Raw genomic sequence first — 15073 nt, 5'->3', positions numbered from 1 at the left:
ACGTCCTACGGAAAGGGACAAAAGGATTTCCAGAAAGGACAGAAAAACTGTGGACGATGTGGAAAAGGACCACCACACTCTCTAAATAACTGTGCTGCAAGGGATGCTGAATGCCGAAAGTGTCAGAAGAGAGGACATTTTGCAGCTGTTTGTAAATCAGGGAGAGTAGGGGCAGTTTTCGAGGCAGAAGAAGAGGATACTCTTTTCCTGGGAGCAGTGTCCACAGGAAAGAAATCTGAAACATGGAAAAAAACACTAAGAGTGAATGGTCAAGACATTACCTTCAAGCTGGATACAGGGGCGGACGCAACAGTCATCCCAGGTAATGCCTACTCAGAAAAATGGCACGGCCCACTCACCAAAGCATCCATACCATTGTGTGGACCCAGCAATGAACCTCTAAAGGTGAGAGGTCAGTTTCATGGTGTCATGAAATATAAAGAGAGAACAACAACACAACCAGTGTATGTAGTACAAAAGCTAGCTACTCCTCTACTGGGTCTGCCAGCAATCTCAGATCTAAAACTACTGCATTTAGTCGACAGTGTAATAGAGCTAGAGGCTGACATGAAGAAACAATACCCCAAAGTCTTCACAGGACTGGGCTGCCTTACAGGGGAGTACAGAATCAAGTTGAAGCAAGACGTCAAGCCCTTCGCATTATCACTGCCACGACGTGTACCTCTACCGCTGCATGACAAAGTCAAAGAGGAGCTCCAAAGAATGGAAAAAATGGGTGTGATTGTGCCCATTGAAGAGCCTACAGACTGGTGTGCAGGCATGGTGGTGGCACCAAAGCCCAAGGGAAAAATCAGAATCTGCTCTGATATGACCCATCTGAATGAGTATGTTTGCAGAGAAAGACTCATCTTGCCGGCCGTTGACGAAACCCTGGCCAAGCTTGCAGGTGCAACGGTCTTTACTAAGCTAGATGCTACAGCCGGATTCTGGCAGGTACCCCTACATCAAAAATCAGTCCCGCTGACCACATTTATCACCCCGTTCGGGCGATACTGCTACAAGAGACTCCCATTCGGGATTTCATCCGCACCTGAGCATTTTCAAAAGAGGCTCACACAGATATTGACAGGGTTAGAGGGGACTGTATGCCATGCTGATGACATTCTCGTGTTTGGAACAACACGTGAACAACATGACCACAGGCTGCACAGAGTGTTAGGGCGGCTCCAGGAAGAGGGCCTGACTCTCAATAACGACAAGTGTCAGTTTGCGGTCAACAAGGTCATGTTCCTGGGCCACATCGTCAGTGCAGGAGGCATTGAAGCAGATCCAGGAAAAATTAAGGCAATCACAGAGATGCCCACGCCAAAAGACGCTGCAGACGTGAAAAGGTTTGTTGGCATGGTCAACTACGTGGGGAAATTCTCTCCACGGATATCAGAGCTCACACAACCGCTAAGAGAACTGCTCAAAACAGACACAGACTGGGTGTGGGGGAGTGCACAGCAGAGAGCGTTTGACGAGCTGCGTAAGGAACTGAGCTCACCAACAGTACTGGCACAGTACTGCCTACACAGAGAGACAATAGTTGCAGCAGACGCTTCGTCCTTTGGGCTGGGTGGAGTATTGTCTCAGAAGCAGCTGTCTGGAGAATGGAGGCCAGTTGCCTTCATATCACGCAGCATGACAATCACGGAGCGTAGATACGCCCAGATAGAGAAGGAAGCGCTTGCACTGACCTGGGCGTGTGAACGGTTTCAGTCTTACCTGATAGGGATGGACTTTTTGATACAAACTGACCACAAACCTCTCATTTCACTGCTAGGCAGTAGAGCACTAGATGACTTGCCACCTCGCATTCTGAGGTTCAGGCTGCGGCTGCTTCGCTTCACGTACAAAATTGAACATGTGCCGGGGAAGAAATTGATCACAGCGGATGCACTGTCCAGGGCACCGATTCAAGCCCCGCCTACACCAGAGGACGAGCAGCTGGAAGAGGATGTGTGTGTCTCCATCAACCTAATAATGGAGCACTTCCCAGCGTCAGAGCAGAGGTTGGTGCAGATCAAGACAGCACAAGATTCAGATGATGTCTGCAAAAGGCTGAAAGGCATGGTGCAAACAGGTTGGCCTCAGAACAGAAAAGCTCTTCCACCACAACTGCAGCTGTACTGGCAGTATCAACAGGACCTGCTCGTTGTAGACGGACTACTGATGAAAGGCGAAAGACTCGTCATCCCAGTCACAATGCAAGAGGACATGATTAACAAAATACATGAAGGTCACCAAGGCATGACAAAGTGTGTTGCCAGAGCGCAGCAGTCAATGTGGTGGCCAGGTCTGACCAAACAGATCAAACAGAGAGTGGAAAACTGTGCAACCTGTGCACGAGAGGCTCACAACGCGCCAGAGCCACTGCTGACCACTACGTTGCCGGAGAGGCCATGGCAGCGTGTGGCAGTGGATCTTTTCCAGTGGGACAATGCCATGTACCTTGTGGTTATTGACTACAATTCGCGCTACATAGAAGTGGCTAACCTTACCTCCACCACCACAGCCCACGTGACAGGAAAGCTGAAGTCTATCTTTGCCCGTCATGGAGTCCCGGAGACTGTCATCTCGGACAATGGCCCCCAGTTCTCTGCAGCGGAGTTTGCAGCCTTCGCCAGGGACTATGACTTCACGCACACAACCAGCAGCCACCGCTACCCTCAAAGTAACGGAGAGGCTGAGAGGGCAGTGAGGACGGTGAAATCTCTCCTGAAAAAGGGGGAAGATCCACACAAGGCTCTCATGGCCTACAGGGCCACTCCTTTGACACACGGCTCATCCCCTGCACAGCTGCTAATGGGCCGCAACATCAGGACACCCCTGCCGGTCAGTCAAGAGAAACTACAACCTGGATGGCCTGACCTCCAGGATTTCAGAAAGAAGGACCAGGACTTAAAAGAACAACAGGCCTCCTGGTTCAACAAACGACACAACACAAAGACAAGACAAGAGCTCAGACCAGGACAAAAGGTCTGGGTGAAGAACACAAAAGAAACAGGGACTGTCAGTGGTTCAGCTCAGACACCTAGGTCTTACAACATAGACCTGCCCTCAGGAACTCTCAGGCGGAACAGATCTCACATCCGGGTCATTCCAGAGACTACCAGAGAGACTAGATTGGGCCGGACCATAAGACCACCAAACAGGCTGAATTTGTAGACTAGCTAGAAAGCTGTGGTTTGGTTCACAGGGCAGAATAAACCCTGCACAGCTTGGGGACCCGGGTAGTCCACGCCGACCCCTAGAGAAGAAAGAGTTATGTTTTGAAAAAAAAAAAAAGGAAGAAAGAATTTCTTAATGGAAAATTATTATGTGTTCTACTATATGTTTAATGTTGACAGGAGATGTTATGCACTACTGAAAAGAAGAAAAAAAACAGGAAAGGAAAAGTAATGCTGGGGACTTGAATGTTTAATGGTTTAATATGTCAATATGTTATACTGGTCAAGTTTATCTACAGGTACAGTAAAAACAAAAGAAGTTATTTTAAGAATCTGACAAGTAACTAAAGAGGGGAGATGTAGCGAGAGCAGATGTGTACCTGTTGTATAGGGAACATATTAGGAGACGGACATACAGGAAGTATGCAGGAAGTTGTAATACAGTTAATAAAGTGAACTGGACTACTAGTTGGCTCCTGTCTGGAACTATATATATATTCGACATGTACAGAACATGTTACAAAGAGGACATCGGACCAACATGCCAGGAGGTTGTCGGTTCAATGAACGTTGGCTTGAAAATGACAAATACAAATTGTGGCTAAAACGTGGACAAAATCCACGTTTAGCCTTCTGCAAAGTATGCAGAAAGGAGATTAACCTTTTCGCAATGGGAGAGTCGGCTCTCTCGAGTCATATGAAAGGTAAGCCAGATGACTAGCCCTACAAGTTATGATGTGTTTGCTAATCGTTTGCTACATGCTAGACCTAAACGTAGAAGCAGATGATATGTGTATTAGTGAGCGCGTTTACACGCACACTTATAAACCGAGTATTATCGGGTTTTTGTAGTTATCTGGTTATTCAAGTGCTCGTGTAAACGGAATAAACCGATATTCATTATCCGTTTATTGCCCTTATCGGTTTATGAAAACCCGTTTAACACACCTAGGTTTCTGTCAATAATCTGATTTCTTAAATGCATGTATTCACCTTAAACGGTTTATTCCAGTTAGACTACCCGTTTATTGTCAGTAATCGGTTTATTAGTGTGCATGTAAACGTGCTCAATGATAGGATTGCATGGGCTATGTAAAGAAGAAAGCTACGTTGTTCAATAGATGGGAACGACAATCCGGGTACTTTCCCTTATTTTGGAACATCCGGGCATTTTTAGGGGATAGAAAAATTAAGATCGCCATTCACTTGCATTAGAATGAGGGATAGCCGTGACACTTAACACCTCCTTTTAAATTTACAAGGCATTAAACAATTTGATAAACATAACGTTTTTAAAGACTTGCATTAAAACAATTGATTGGTGCTGTGAATATGTACATAAGAAGCCAAATTCGCCTGCAATATTCTGATGTTGCTGGCTAACGCTTGTATTGCTAATGTTTACCGCTAGTCCCGGTTAGCTTGCTAACAGGCAAATTGGGGTATATTAGTGTACATAGCTAACTGGCTGGCCTTACTTGTTGAAAGTAAGATCGTATGTACATGTTAGACTGTGATAGTTGTCATATGAGTAAATTCAGAAGTACTCAATAGTGAATGTAAGTGCCGTTTTGAGGGTTAGCCTGCTATGGACAACCAAACGTCCATAGCCAACAGTTCAAATTGGCTAGAAGTACTGATGCTTCCCATGGTCAACTGAAAAATGTGTATAATGTACATGATAATATGTAGTTTATATTTCTCGGACAGAAAGACAAGCCTTGTGTAAATGATATCTTGTGGGGTTTATTCTTGCTGGATGACACATGGCAACTTTTAAAGCTATTTTCTCTGCTTATGGAGGTCGCGTTGTATTAAAACCCATTGTAAGCAATCCACAGGGATTAAAGCAAAACAAAATCCTGAGCCTGAACTTTTTAGACTCATGCAAACAACTATATACATGTATGCAGATTATTGTATAGTGTTCACAATGGTTCCCAAACTGGGGGCCATGGCCCCCTTCCGTGGCCGTGACCCCCCTGGTGCCCCCCTTTTGATAAAAACACTCTTAAATAGTGAATTTTGAGCATGCTGTAGTAAATGCACTCTGAAATTTAGGGTACATTAAAAGGACTGATTTACTTTTCAAACAGTTTTAATAAATCAAATAATTCAACAATTTCAACATTTCAATAACTTTGAACTTTGTTCATCAGAAATAAAATGGCAAATTAAATACACAGATGTTAATAAAACCAATAGAAAGTTATATCAAGTAATATCAAAACAAGTAATCAAAAACATTAACTCCTACATGAAATGATAACTTAAATCAAATAGAAAGAAATAAACAAAGTGCATTTGTATCTCCAAAGTACTTTTTAGTGGGGTTTAAGTTATCAAAACTAGATTCAAAAAATGAAACAAAGTGCTCTATTTTTTCCTCTTTTTTCCGGGTTCTGAGTCATCCGAACTCTTCCTTTTTCCAGAGGTAGTTGAGGCTATTGAAGAGGATTTCTTGGCTGGACCATGAAACAGAGAAAATAACTTTGGTTGCCCAGAGGATGCAGTGGATGGCCCAGAGGAGGAGGCAGAGGGCCCAGATGAGGAAGCAGAGGGCCCAGATGAGAAGGCAGAGGGCCCAGATGAGGAGGCAGAGGGCCCAGATGAGGAGGCAGAGGGCCCAGATGAGGAGGCGGAAGGCTTATTAGTTGCCCCAGACGAGGAGGCAGAGGGCCCAGAGGAGGAGCTGGATGGCTTTTTAGCTGCCCCAGAGGAGGTGGTGGAGGGCCCAGTGGGTCGAAAAGGTCTTGTTTTTGCAGAGGAGATGGTCTTTGGTGAAGGTCTGGTTGGTCTAGGTGAGGCAGCTGGCCTAGTGGAGGAAGAGGATGGCCCTTTTGATTTCTTCGCCTGGGTCACTATTCTGTTTGCCACCGCTGTAGACCTCACCCTCATGGCCTCACTCATCCTTTTCTCCCTCATTCCCTGTTCTCTTGCCTTCTTTTTCTCTAGGTGGAGTTGGTATGTTTTATAGGAGGAAAGGCAAGAATTCCTTAAAGGCTGGTCAATTAACATTGTTGAGGCCGTCCACTTCCTGGCTTTCATTGTTGACTTAATTATGGCGAGGCTCTCATACGTTTCCACATTCATCCTGCACCTGTCTGCCTCCAGTATGTCATCCATTATGTTGAAAGACCCCTCCACCAGCGGGCCTGTGAAAATTGAAAGAAGGGCTTTCACAAGTTTGATCAGGGTTGGGTATCTCACACCTCTTTCTGAATTTCTTAGAAGTGCCACCTGACTCCACCAGTCCACATCCACTCGGCTGTTTTCTTCAACATAGGTATTGGCCAGAGGTACCAGGTCAGCATCTATTTGGTATGCACGAACCTCCTCCCGCAGTGGGCCGAGTGCTTCAGGTGGAACCACATTAGGCAAGGCCTTCCCTAATGCCATGAATGCTGAACCTAAGGAGTCACACTGTATGAGGGATGGGGTCAGAGCCGAGAGTGAGGTGACCATGTGGTTGTCGAGGGGAAGGTTTTTGAGTAGAAACTCTGCTGCCTTCATGTAGCCCTCTCTGAGGGAGTTGTACAAGTTTCCAACCCACAGTGTCTTCGCCACACGGAAGAGGCAGAGTATCCATATTTTCCAACACACAGGGATTTGTTAGGCAGCTGTAACGCTGCATCCCGTACATTGATCTTGAGGATCTCTTTGACACTCAGGGGGATAGCTCCTGGCTTCATGAATTTGCTTAGCAGCTCTCTTACCAGTGCCAACATTTCAACATGCAACAAGTGCACCATTGGTTTCTCATGTTGCAGTTTTTTCAGAAATGCCTGAAATGTTGGAAGGACACCTGTAAACATACAAAAAACATTTAGGCATGTTTCCATTAGTTGTAATTAAAACTTAGAACAAGACATCAGTTACTACTATGCAACTAGGTAATTACAGTACAGTTACTAACTATACAATGCTGTAAGGAATTCTCTTGAGGTGGATTACTTTTGTTGAAAAATAGACCTAACTGTTCCATTTGCACCTTGTCTTAACTAAAAAGCTATGCCATCCAGGAGAGCTGGGCCATTACCACCAAGTAATAAATAAATGTATGTAAACTAGCCATGGATTTTCCTACTCATTCAAGATACCTCTGAACAGGTCAACCAAGACTGTGAGCCTATCAAAATCTGTGAATAGCACAGAGATGCGTTCCTTCCGGCTCTGGTTTGTTTGGGTCCTGGATGCTGTGGCCTGTTCTCCTTGCAGAACCTCTATTCTGGCCCTTTCCTGAGGCGAGACCTCGTGCCTTTCAAGGACTTGTTTGAGTAATGTTCTGGAGTGCACACACACACACACACACACCCACGTTATGCTCCCTCTTATAAAACCATATGGGGATTAAGGCTGCATGTTATAACATACAGCATTATAGACAATACACTAATACATCCCTATTTTATTTTTTTAATGAAAAAAAAAACTGTCAGTAATGCAATATTTTTATCATATCATCATACAGCATATAGCTGGCAGTTTCATGTGTTGCATTAACTACAGCAATACTATAAAGCCGTTATAGCCACTATTAAAAAAAACAGCTTGATTCTGCACTACAACACATTTTCTCATAAGGGAAGGCTATAGGCCAGAATATAACACATGTTCAAAAAAAGAAAAGAAAAAAGCTCCTTAAAAAGGAAGGTCGTTTTATTTTCGCGCAAGACAAAATAGTTATATATCAACTATCAATCCCAACGGGGTGCTGCTGAATGACAGCGCAAGGGATAAGACGCGGCTCGTAGGTGTAGGTTTCGGATGTTGTCAACATTTAAAAGCACGCATGTATGCCAGGTAACCGCACGGGTGAGCAAATAAAGAGGACCTCTGCTGTGTACTCTGTGTTATTTTGTGAAGAGTGCTCATAGAAACGACTAGGCTAAAACTACACAAGTCCCGACTTTGTGTCCGACTTTTACATTGGGTTTCGCCGCACACAAAGACAATCGCAATTGTCGTAAGGGGGGGTCTCAGCCGAGAATCGGACACGATAGTCGCGTATTTTGAGCCAGGCTGAGAGGCTATACTGTGACAAATACGATTTAATTCACACACATTTTTAAATGCTTTGTACCTACCTGTATTTATGCTCTTCGCCCGGATCCAGTAGGTTGTAGTAGTGCACAATCAGGACATCCAGGAGTTCTCTCACCCTATTGCACACCTCCAACATCTGCAGGAACCTGTTACTGATGGGCCTGATCAAGCTCTTCGGTGTAAGATGGAGTAATCTCTGGAATTCCGAAAATATTTCTTTCTGTTTCGGAGACTTCTCTATGTCATAAAACACATCCGAGCAGAAATCTTCCACCTCTGCCTTGAAAGGGCTCATCATGGCTTTTGCACCGTTAGAAACCATATGGACTGTGTCGCCAGATATATCCAGCAGGTGCGGGTTCTCCCTGCGCAACTGTGTCTCGAGACCGGACTTCTTTCCCCGCATAACCGCACAATTGTCCAGTAAAATACTGGTCACCTGCTGCAGCCCTAAACCATAGGACTGCAGCACATCCTTCAATTCCTGGGTAAGTGCTGCAGCATTGGCTATGTTCATTTTTCGACTAGCGAGGTGTTGCGTTTTAACAGCATTTTCCTCATTGTCAAAAAAACGAACAAGAACATTGAGGACTTTATCCATGTTATTATTGGTCGTGTGTGGGACAGCACGAACAGCAGCTAGGTGACGAGGGTCTGATTCGTGTTTACGAAGAACCTTTTTGCCGCTGGATGCATATATTAGCCTCCTGGAGCACAGCGTGCAGAAGCAAGCGCCTGTCTCACTCAACTTCTTACACCAACTGCTAAATGGTTTGCCATCTCGTCCAATCTCCTCCAGCCATACCCAGCGCCATTTATTTTTCAGACCTTTATCTATCTCGAGGGTATTTTCCCCTGGTTTCATGTACTGCATCGCGCCTGCTCCTATGCCCCTCTCTCCATTAACTACAGTCACAGCCTTCGTAGTAAGAGAGTAGGCCTATCTGTGCTACAGTTTAGTTGATCGAGGCGCGTTGTGTTAAGGCCCGCCCCGTTTTGCTTCTGATTGGCTAACACTGTTTAACATCAGAACTGGACAGCGGCGCTTCTTTCCTACCATTGGCAGAGAACGAACAGACTCGAAAGCCGTGGAGTTATCGCGTTTTGGGTTTAAAAAAAAAAAAAATAATATTTTTTTTTTCCACTCCAAGTGCTGCAGGCCGGAAATCCGGCCCGGGGCCGGAATACTTTAATCCATGAATCCAATGCTTTCCCCCAAAGGGGCGTGGCCGTTCTGAATTGAGTGGCGTGTGACGTTTAGCTGTTCCCATCTATGGTAAATTGTAACGTTGCAAACTAATTTAAGCTCAGCTGACGTTAGCGCATAGCATGATGGATCATGTGTAGAACGTAGGTCATTGCTTTTACGGCTAATTACCAAAACGAAAGAGGAAATTCCACATAACATGGCTTTTCCCACTGATCAAATTCATTCTCAAATTTGATGATCAGTGGGCTTTTTCAGTGTAGGATATATTACAGTTTTGCTTATTCATCAAAAGCACAACTTGAATCTGACATTCTATGGAACACGATTCTGAACGTGATTCTAGGTCTGAACAGTCTTTATTAAAGTTAAAGGTCCTTTTTTCATTGTGGGTGGGTTTGATCAGAGAGGGTAAAAGCGACAATGATCTTTAGTTTGATTGAAAGCATTCAAAGCTGTAAAGACATAAAGTTATTAAATACAGAAGTCCTTAAATAGTTTTTAACAGTAGGCTGAGCCTACAGGCCCTAGCTGATAGAAGATATGTTCAGCATCTTACTTATACTGTATGTGAGAGTAAACCATTTTAAAATATAATTTTCTCCTATTTTTGATGTTAGGAAAAAAGCATCAAGACCTCCTGAAAGCACTTCAGAGTTCAGGCCCTACAGTGGGGGATTTTTTCCAGCAGACAAGCCCTGCATCAAACTCTGACACATCCACACCACCATCCAGGAGTGTGGAGAGTGCAGTGGAGCAGGCTTAACAGCTGACCGGATGCCATCCTCTATTCCAGATAAGACATCCAACAAGCCCTTAAGCACCTTAACATCATTTGTTACCTCCAACCCAACACTTAAAGCTGAAATATGCTGGGCAATTAAAGTAGTAATGAGTCATTATTCCTACAAATCATGTGAAAATGCAGGGGAGATTTTCCGAACCATGTTTCCTGATAGTGACATTGCCAAGCAGTTTTCTTGTGGAGAGAGAAAAGTGGCATACCTCACCACATTTGGGATTGCTCCTCATTTCGCTTCTTTAATGAAGACAACAGCAAAGAAAGAGTCTGGTTATGTCATAATGTTTGATGAGAGTCTAAATAAAGAAATGAAGAAATGCCAGCTTGACATGCATTTAAGATTTTGGAACAATGACCAAGTGCACTCAAGATACCTGACATCATTTTTCATGGGTCATCACAATGCAGTGCAAATTAATGAGAAGATTGAAAAAGTTTGTTCAGAAATAGGCTTTCAGAACCTGATTCAGCTGTCTATGGATGGCCCGAATGTTAATTGGAAGACCTTCTCTTTAGCCCAGCAGAACATTGAACAACAAACAGGGAGACAAATGCTAAATGTTGGAAGTTGTGGATTGCACACTTTACACAATGCTTTCAGAACAGGATGTGCTTCCACGGACTGGGACCTAGGAAATGCCTTGTCAAGCTTGAAATGGCTTTTCAAAGATGTTCCAGCACGTCGGGAGGACTTCACAGAAGTCACAGGTTCAACGTCCTTTCCTCTTGACTTCTGCAGTCATCGATGGCTAGAAAACGTGGAGGTGGCTGAACGTGCACTTACAATTTTGCCCTCATTGAAAACCTACATCAGCGCTGCCAAAACAAAAAAAATCACAGAGCCATGCACCAAGTCCTTTAAGAAAGCTGAGGGCATTGTACATGATGACCTCTTCCCAGCCAAACTGAACTTCTTTTTAATGGTTGCTAGGGAAATCACGCCATTTTTGAAGCTATACCAAACTGACAAACCCATGCTGCCATTCATGTCTGGTGATCTCACAAATATTCTTAGAAGTCTTATGGAGAAGTTTGTCAAGCCCAGTGTGATGATGAGTGCAACCAACACTCTAAAGCTTCTCAAAGTTGATCACGAAGAACAAGATAACCATGTGGATGTCAACAAAGTGAAAGTTGGCCTTGCTACAGAACGAGCATTGGTGGAGCATGTGAAGAACTCGGGAGCGGAGAGACTGAGACTTGAGTTTAGGCAAAACTGTAAGCTTTTTCTGGTGAAGATGGTGTCTAAACTTTTCGAAAAGGCACCAGTGAAATATCCACTGGTAAGAAGCCTATCTGTCCTGGATCCAAGGGTGCTCCTCAAGAACAAAGAGCTTAGTTCCCAAAAACTCACTACTGTTCTAGGCGTCAAAAACAAGATCAACAAAAAGCACTGAAAAGAAAAACACTGATGGAGGAGGTATCGGAGATGAAGGCCAAAAAGAAGAGGATGGAAGAGGATGTAAGGGTCCTCATGAAATCTGCTGACGGCAATGCAGAAAAAGCCGAAGCTACAGGCAAACTCTCCCTCATTTCAAAATCAAACGGACTTAGAAGAGCAGCAAATGAAAAACAGAGAAATCTTAAAACTTTGGAGCAAAAGTTGACTGAGAAAATGAAGGAACTGAATGATGCACTTTAAGGGGGCCTAAACAATTCTCAAGATCTACAAGATCTTTGGTCCTACCATGAAGGTTTTTTTTTCTTCTCTCAAACATAAAGGTCCACTAATGTTCGGTGAAGTTCATATTCATTTGCGCTTGTTGGACTTATTTGCACTTTGAAGGGCATGTGTAATTTGGAATATTTTGCATAACATAGAGCTGAGCTAATGTGAATGATATTGAGCTTTTATATGTTAGTACATTTTTTGCTCTGTTATTTTGATTGTCTACTTAACTTACCTGGCTACCTCAGTTTAAGCAAAAAAGTTGCTCATCTTTTTGGTTAATTGTGTTATTGAGATATCAGGGATGAAGGTCAAAAAGAAGAGGATGGAAAATGAAATCTGCTGACAGCAATGCAGAAAAAGCAAAAACTAAAAGCAAACTACCTCATTTCAAAGTCAAACGGAGCAGTAAATTGAAAACAGAGACTTTGGAGCAAAAGTTGACAGAAAATGAAGGAATTGAGTGATGCACTTTTAAGGGTCCTATACAATTTGGCCTTTGGTCTTACCATGAAGGGTATTTTTTATTTTCATTTTTTTCAAACATAAAGGACCACTAATGTTCGGGGAAGTTCATATTAATTTGTATATGTTGGACTTTGCCCTGTGAGGGGCATGTGTAATTTGGAACATTTCGCACAACATAGAGCTAAGCTAATGTGAATGATACTGAGTTTCTATAATATGTTTGTAAACAATTTTTGCTTTATTATTTTGATTGTCTACTTAACTTGCCTGGCTACAGTACCTCAGTTAAAGCAAAAAAGTTACCTATTTTGTCTTTTTGGTAATTGTCATAGCCATGGTTATAAGGCAATATCTGCTTGAAAATGTGATATTGTGAAACAAACAATAAAAAATCCTTGAATTTTTTATCCTTATGGAATCGTTTTGTTAATAAATAAGTGAAATTGACATTTTTGAGGGTGCGTGTATTTATATCACATTATGCAAGGAGAAATTACAAGGAGAAATATGGTGTGAATCAGTCCATGCTGTTCAACATCATCGAGTGCTGTCAGTAAGAAAAAGAACAAGGAAATTTGATATGACAGACCAAATAGAGCAGCAGCAAACGCTAATGAAATGGGGCACACTCTGTTTCATTTTCATTTTCTATGCCCCATTCAGTTAACCTAATAATGGCTGCTGGTTCTACATTCGGATTAGGTTGTATCAAGGTTGATTTTCTGGTTTTCTTTGTCCTACTGTGACCTCAAACAACAGGGCTTTGGATTTGTTCACACTCGATTTCGCCTTTAATGGTACTGGAAAACTGGTCTTGAAAGTCCTTAAAAAATGCTTGAATTTGGCCATGAAAAAGGTGTACGAACCCTGGATGTGTCTAGTTTCACAACAAATAACACACACCCAGATTAACATGTATAACAATTCAATCATTTGACCTCTGAGACATTGTACCCTGTTCATTTAAATGTTGACTATTCCGCATAAAATAATGTGATGCATCTTCTGAAAGATCTTGGTGTCATTCTAGCAGACAGGGAAGGAGTCAGGAAAGAGGGAGAGATTGCCGACCCAGTGTCCACACAGAAATGACAAGGTCCTTCACTGTATTTGGTTACTTTGTCAGACTGACTTGTCCCTTACATTCAATTTAAATTCTCAAACTATAGCTAGTGAGATGTTTACTTGTATTTTGTACTGTAAAGTTAAAACATTCTCATCATCACAGGTCTTTTCCTGCCCTTTTTGGAGCAAAGGGAAAGCGCCGGTGCGTTCGAGGGCCTTCCAACCACTTCACGCCAGTCAAAGAGACACAAATTACATTTTATCTCTTACCCAAGCTTTCTGAGCGTACTCCGAAAGGCACTGAAGAAGTTTTTCATCTGCAAGCTGGTTTGGGACGCAGGTCCACGCTGATACCAGAAAACTACACCCATGATGAGGTGAGGCAAGATTGACAATCTTTTTTTTTTTTGTCATATAATATTTTAATATAGTCCACCATCAAAACCAATGTTCTTTTATCAATATGATGGTATAATTTATATTACTCTTGAAGGTATGTTCAACCCTCAAAGATCTATATCCAAAACTGGAAAGTGTGTCTGGGGGCTGGCTGATTTACAAAGGAGCAGGTACATAGAACCAATGTCTAATCTAATCTTGTTATAAAATCATTTGGAACAATATCATGAGTGATGAGCACTGTCACATTTCAATAGAATTCAACTATTAAATAACTTTTCTTGTTAGGAGGTTGGGGTGCTAGAAAACTATACATGGTGTCTCCTGAGGACAGTGGATATACTGGGCTAATGCTGAAGACGGCAAGTGTAGGCGGAAAGGGTGTCCTATATATTGCTCCAATACAGGAGGAACTAAACTCTCAACCACTGCCTCCTGACTCCACGTCCTTTTCCAGTATGCCAAAGGCAATGTGCCACTCCTGTCACACCAGCTATCCATTACAGATCCTACCGCTGCATGTTGAAACATGCAAGATTTCAGATACTTCTCCACAGGAGGTATGTACAGACCCATTGTATGGATAATGTTGGGAGATCACGTTATATTACAAATAGCTTTACTCTGTAAAACACAGAAACGACTACCGCACACTTTTAAGCTTGCTACTAGATATCTCTAATAGACAACGTTTTGCTCCATCAGGATCTCCCTCAGGTCCAACATTGTGAATGTTGCTTGCATAATACTCACTTCATAGACCGTCTTCATATAATAAATGAGAACTTGCTACTCTCAGGAAGAATTTCTTTTCAAACTCAACTGTGAAACCCTAACCATAAACCATATAACTACTGACAACATTTCAAACAAGTATCAAATACATATAGTCATTTAGAGAGTATTTTAACACAATGACATCTGGTCAAAATAACAAACAAGATGCAGTGTTTTTTCAGACCTCCAATCTTATTGACATCTCCACTCTGAGTCCCTAAGTGACACATACTGAACATCATTGTGGGTCATGGGCCAGGTAATTTTGTGTTGCCATAACAACTTGTCCAAAATGTCAGTGTGCCAGGCTATCACATGTGACTGAACTAGCTACATTTCAAAAGCTTGTTTTTTGTTGCTTAAGGTCAGATTCAAGCAATTTAAGAAATATAATGCTTACATAACAAGTCCTATTACTTTCACCCTGAAATGTCTCAGAAATGTCTGGAGTGACATATACTGTATGT

At 42.7% G+C, this 15073-nt stretch overlaps 2 protein-coding genes and 1 long non-coding RNA gene across 3 annotated transcripts; 2 read left to right on the top strand and 1 right to left on the bottom strand.

The window, feature by feature from the left end:
* The first annotated feature begins 567 nt into the window (after nucleotides 1–567).
* LOC134880127 (uncharacterized protein K02A2.6-like) lies at nucleotides 568–3171 on the top strand. The gene has a single exon (XM_063906860.1). The coding sequence runs from the start codon at nucleotides 568–570 to the stop codon at nucleotides 3169–3171; it is 2604 nt and encodes an 867-aa protein (XP_063762930.1).
* Nucleotides 3172–5253: 2082 nt separating this feature from the next.
* LOC134873901 (uncharacterized) lies at nucleotides 5254–8807 on the bottom strand. The gene is made up of 2 exons (XM_063897814.1): nucleotides 8261–8807; nucleotides 5254–6978 (listed from the first exon to the last, which is right to left on the bottom strand). Exon 2 carries the CDS (start codon nucleotides 6684–6686, stop codon nucleotides 5550–5552), a length of 1137 nt encoding a protein of 378 aa, XP_063753884.1. The 5' UTR covers nucleotides 6687–6978; nucleotides 8261–8807; the 3' UTR covers nucleotides 5254–5549.
* A 4815-nt stretch (nucleotides 8808–13622) lies between these two features.
* Nucleotides 13623–14685, top strand: LOC134874427 (uncharacterized). Its single transcript, XR_010167061.1, has 3 exons — nucleotides 13623–13807; nucleotides 13924–13999; nucleotides 14118–14685. It is a non-coding gene; the product is annotated as an uncharacterized LOC134874427 (long non-coding RNA).
* Nucleotides 14686–15073: the final 388 nt, after the last annotated feature.

The sequence above is a fragment of the Eleginops maclovinus genome, chromosome 2 (genome assembly GCF_036324505.1).
Source record: "Eleginops maclovinus isolate JMC-PN-2008 ecotype Puerto Natales chromosome 2, JC_Emac_rtc_rv5, whole genome shotgun sequence".
NCBI lineage: Eukaryota > Metazoa > Chordata > Actinopteri > Perciformes > Eleginopidae > Eleginops > Eleginops maclovinus.
This window is presented reverse-complemented; position numbering and strand designations above follow the sequence as displayed.

Coding starts and splice junctions, on each gene's coding strand:
- LOC134880127 (XM_063906860.1), top strand. CDS start 568: ATGAAGAAACAATACCCCAAAGTCTTCACAGGACTGGGCTGCCTTACA.
- LOC134873901 (XM_063897814.1), bottom strand. CDS start 6,686: ATGAAGGCAGCAGAGTTTCTACTCAAAAACCTTCCCCTCGACAACCAC.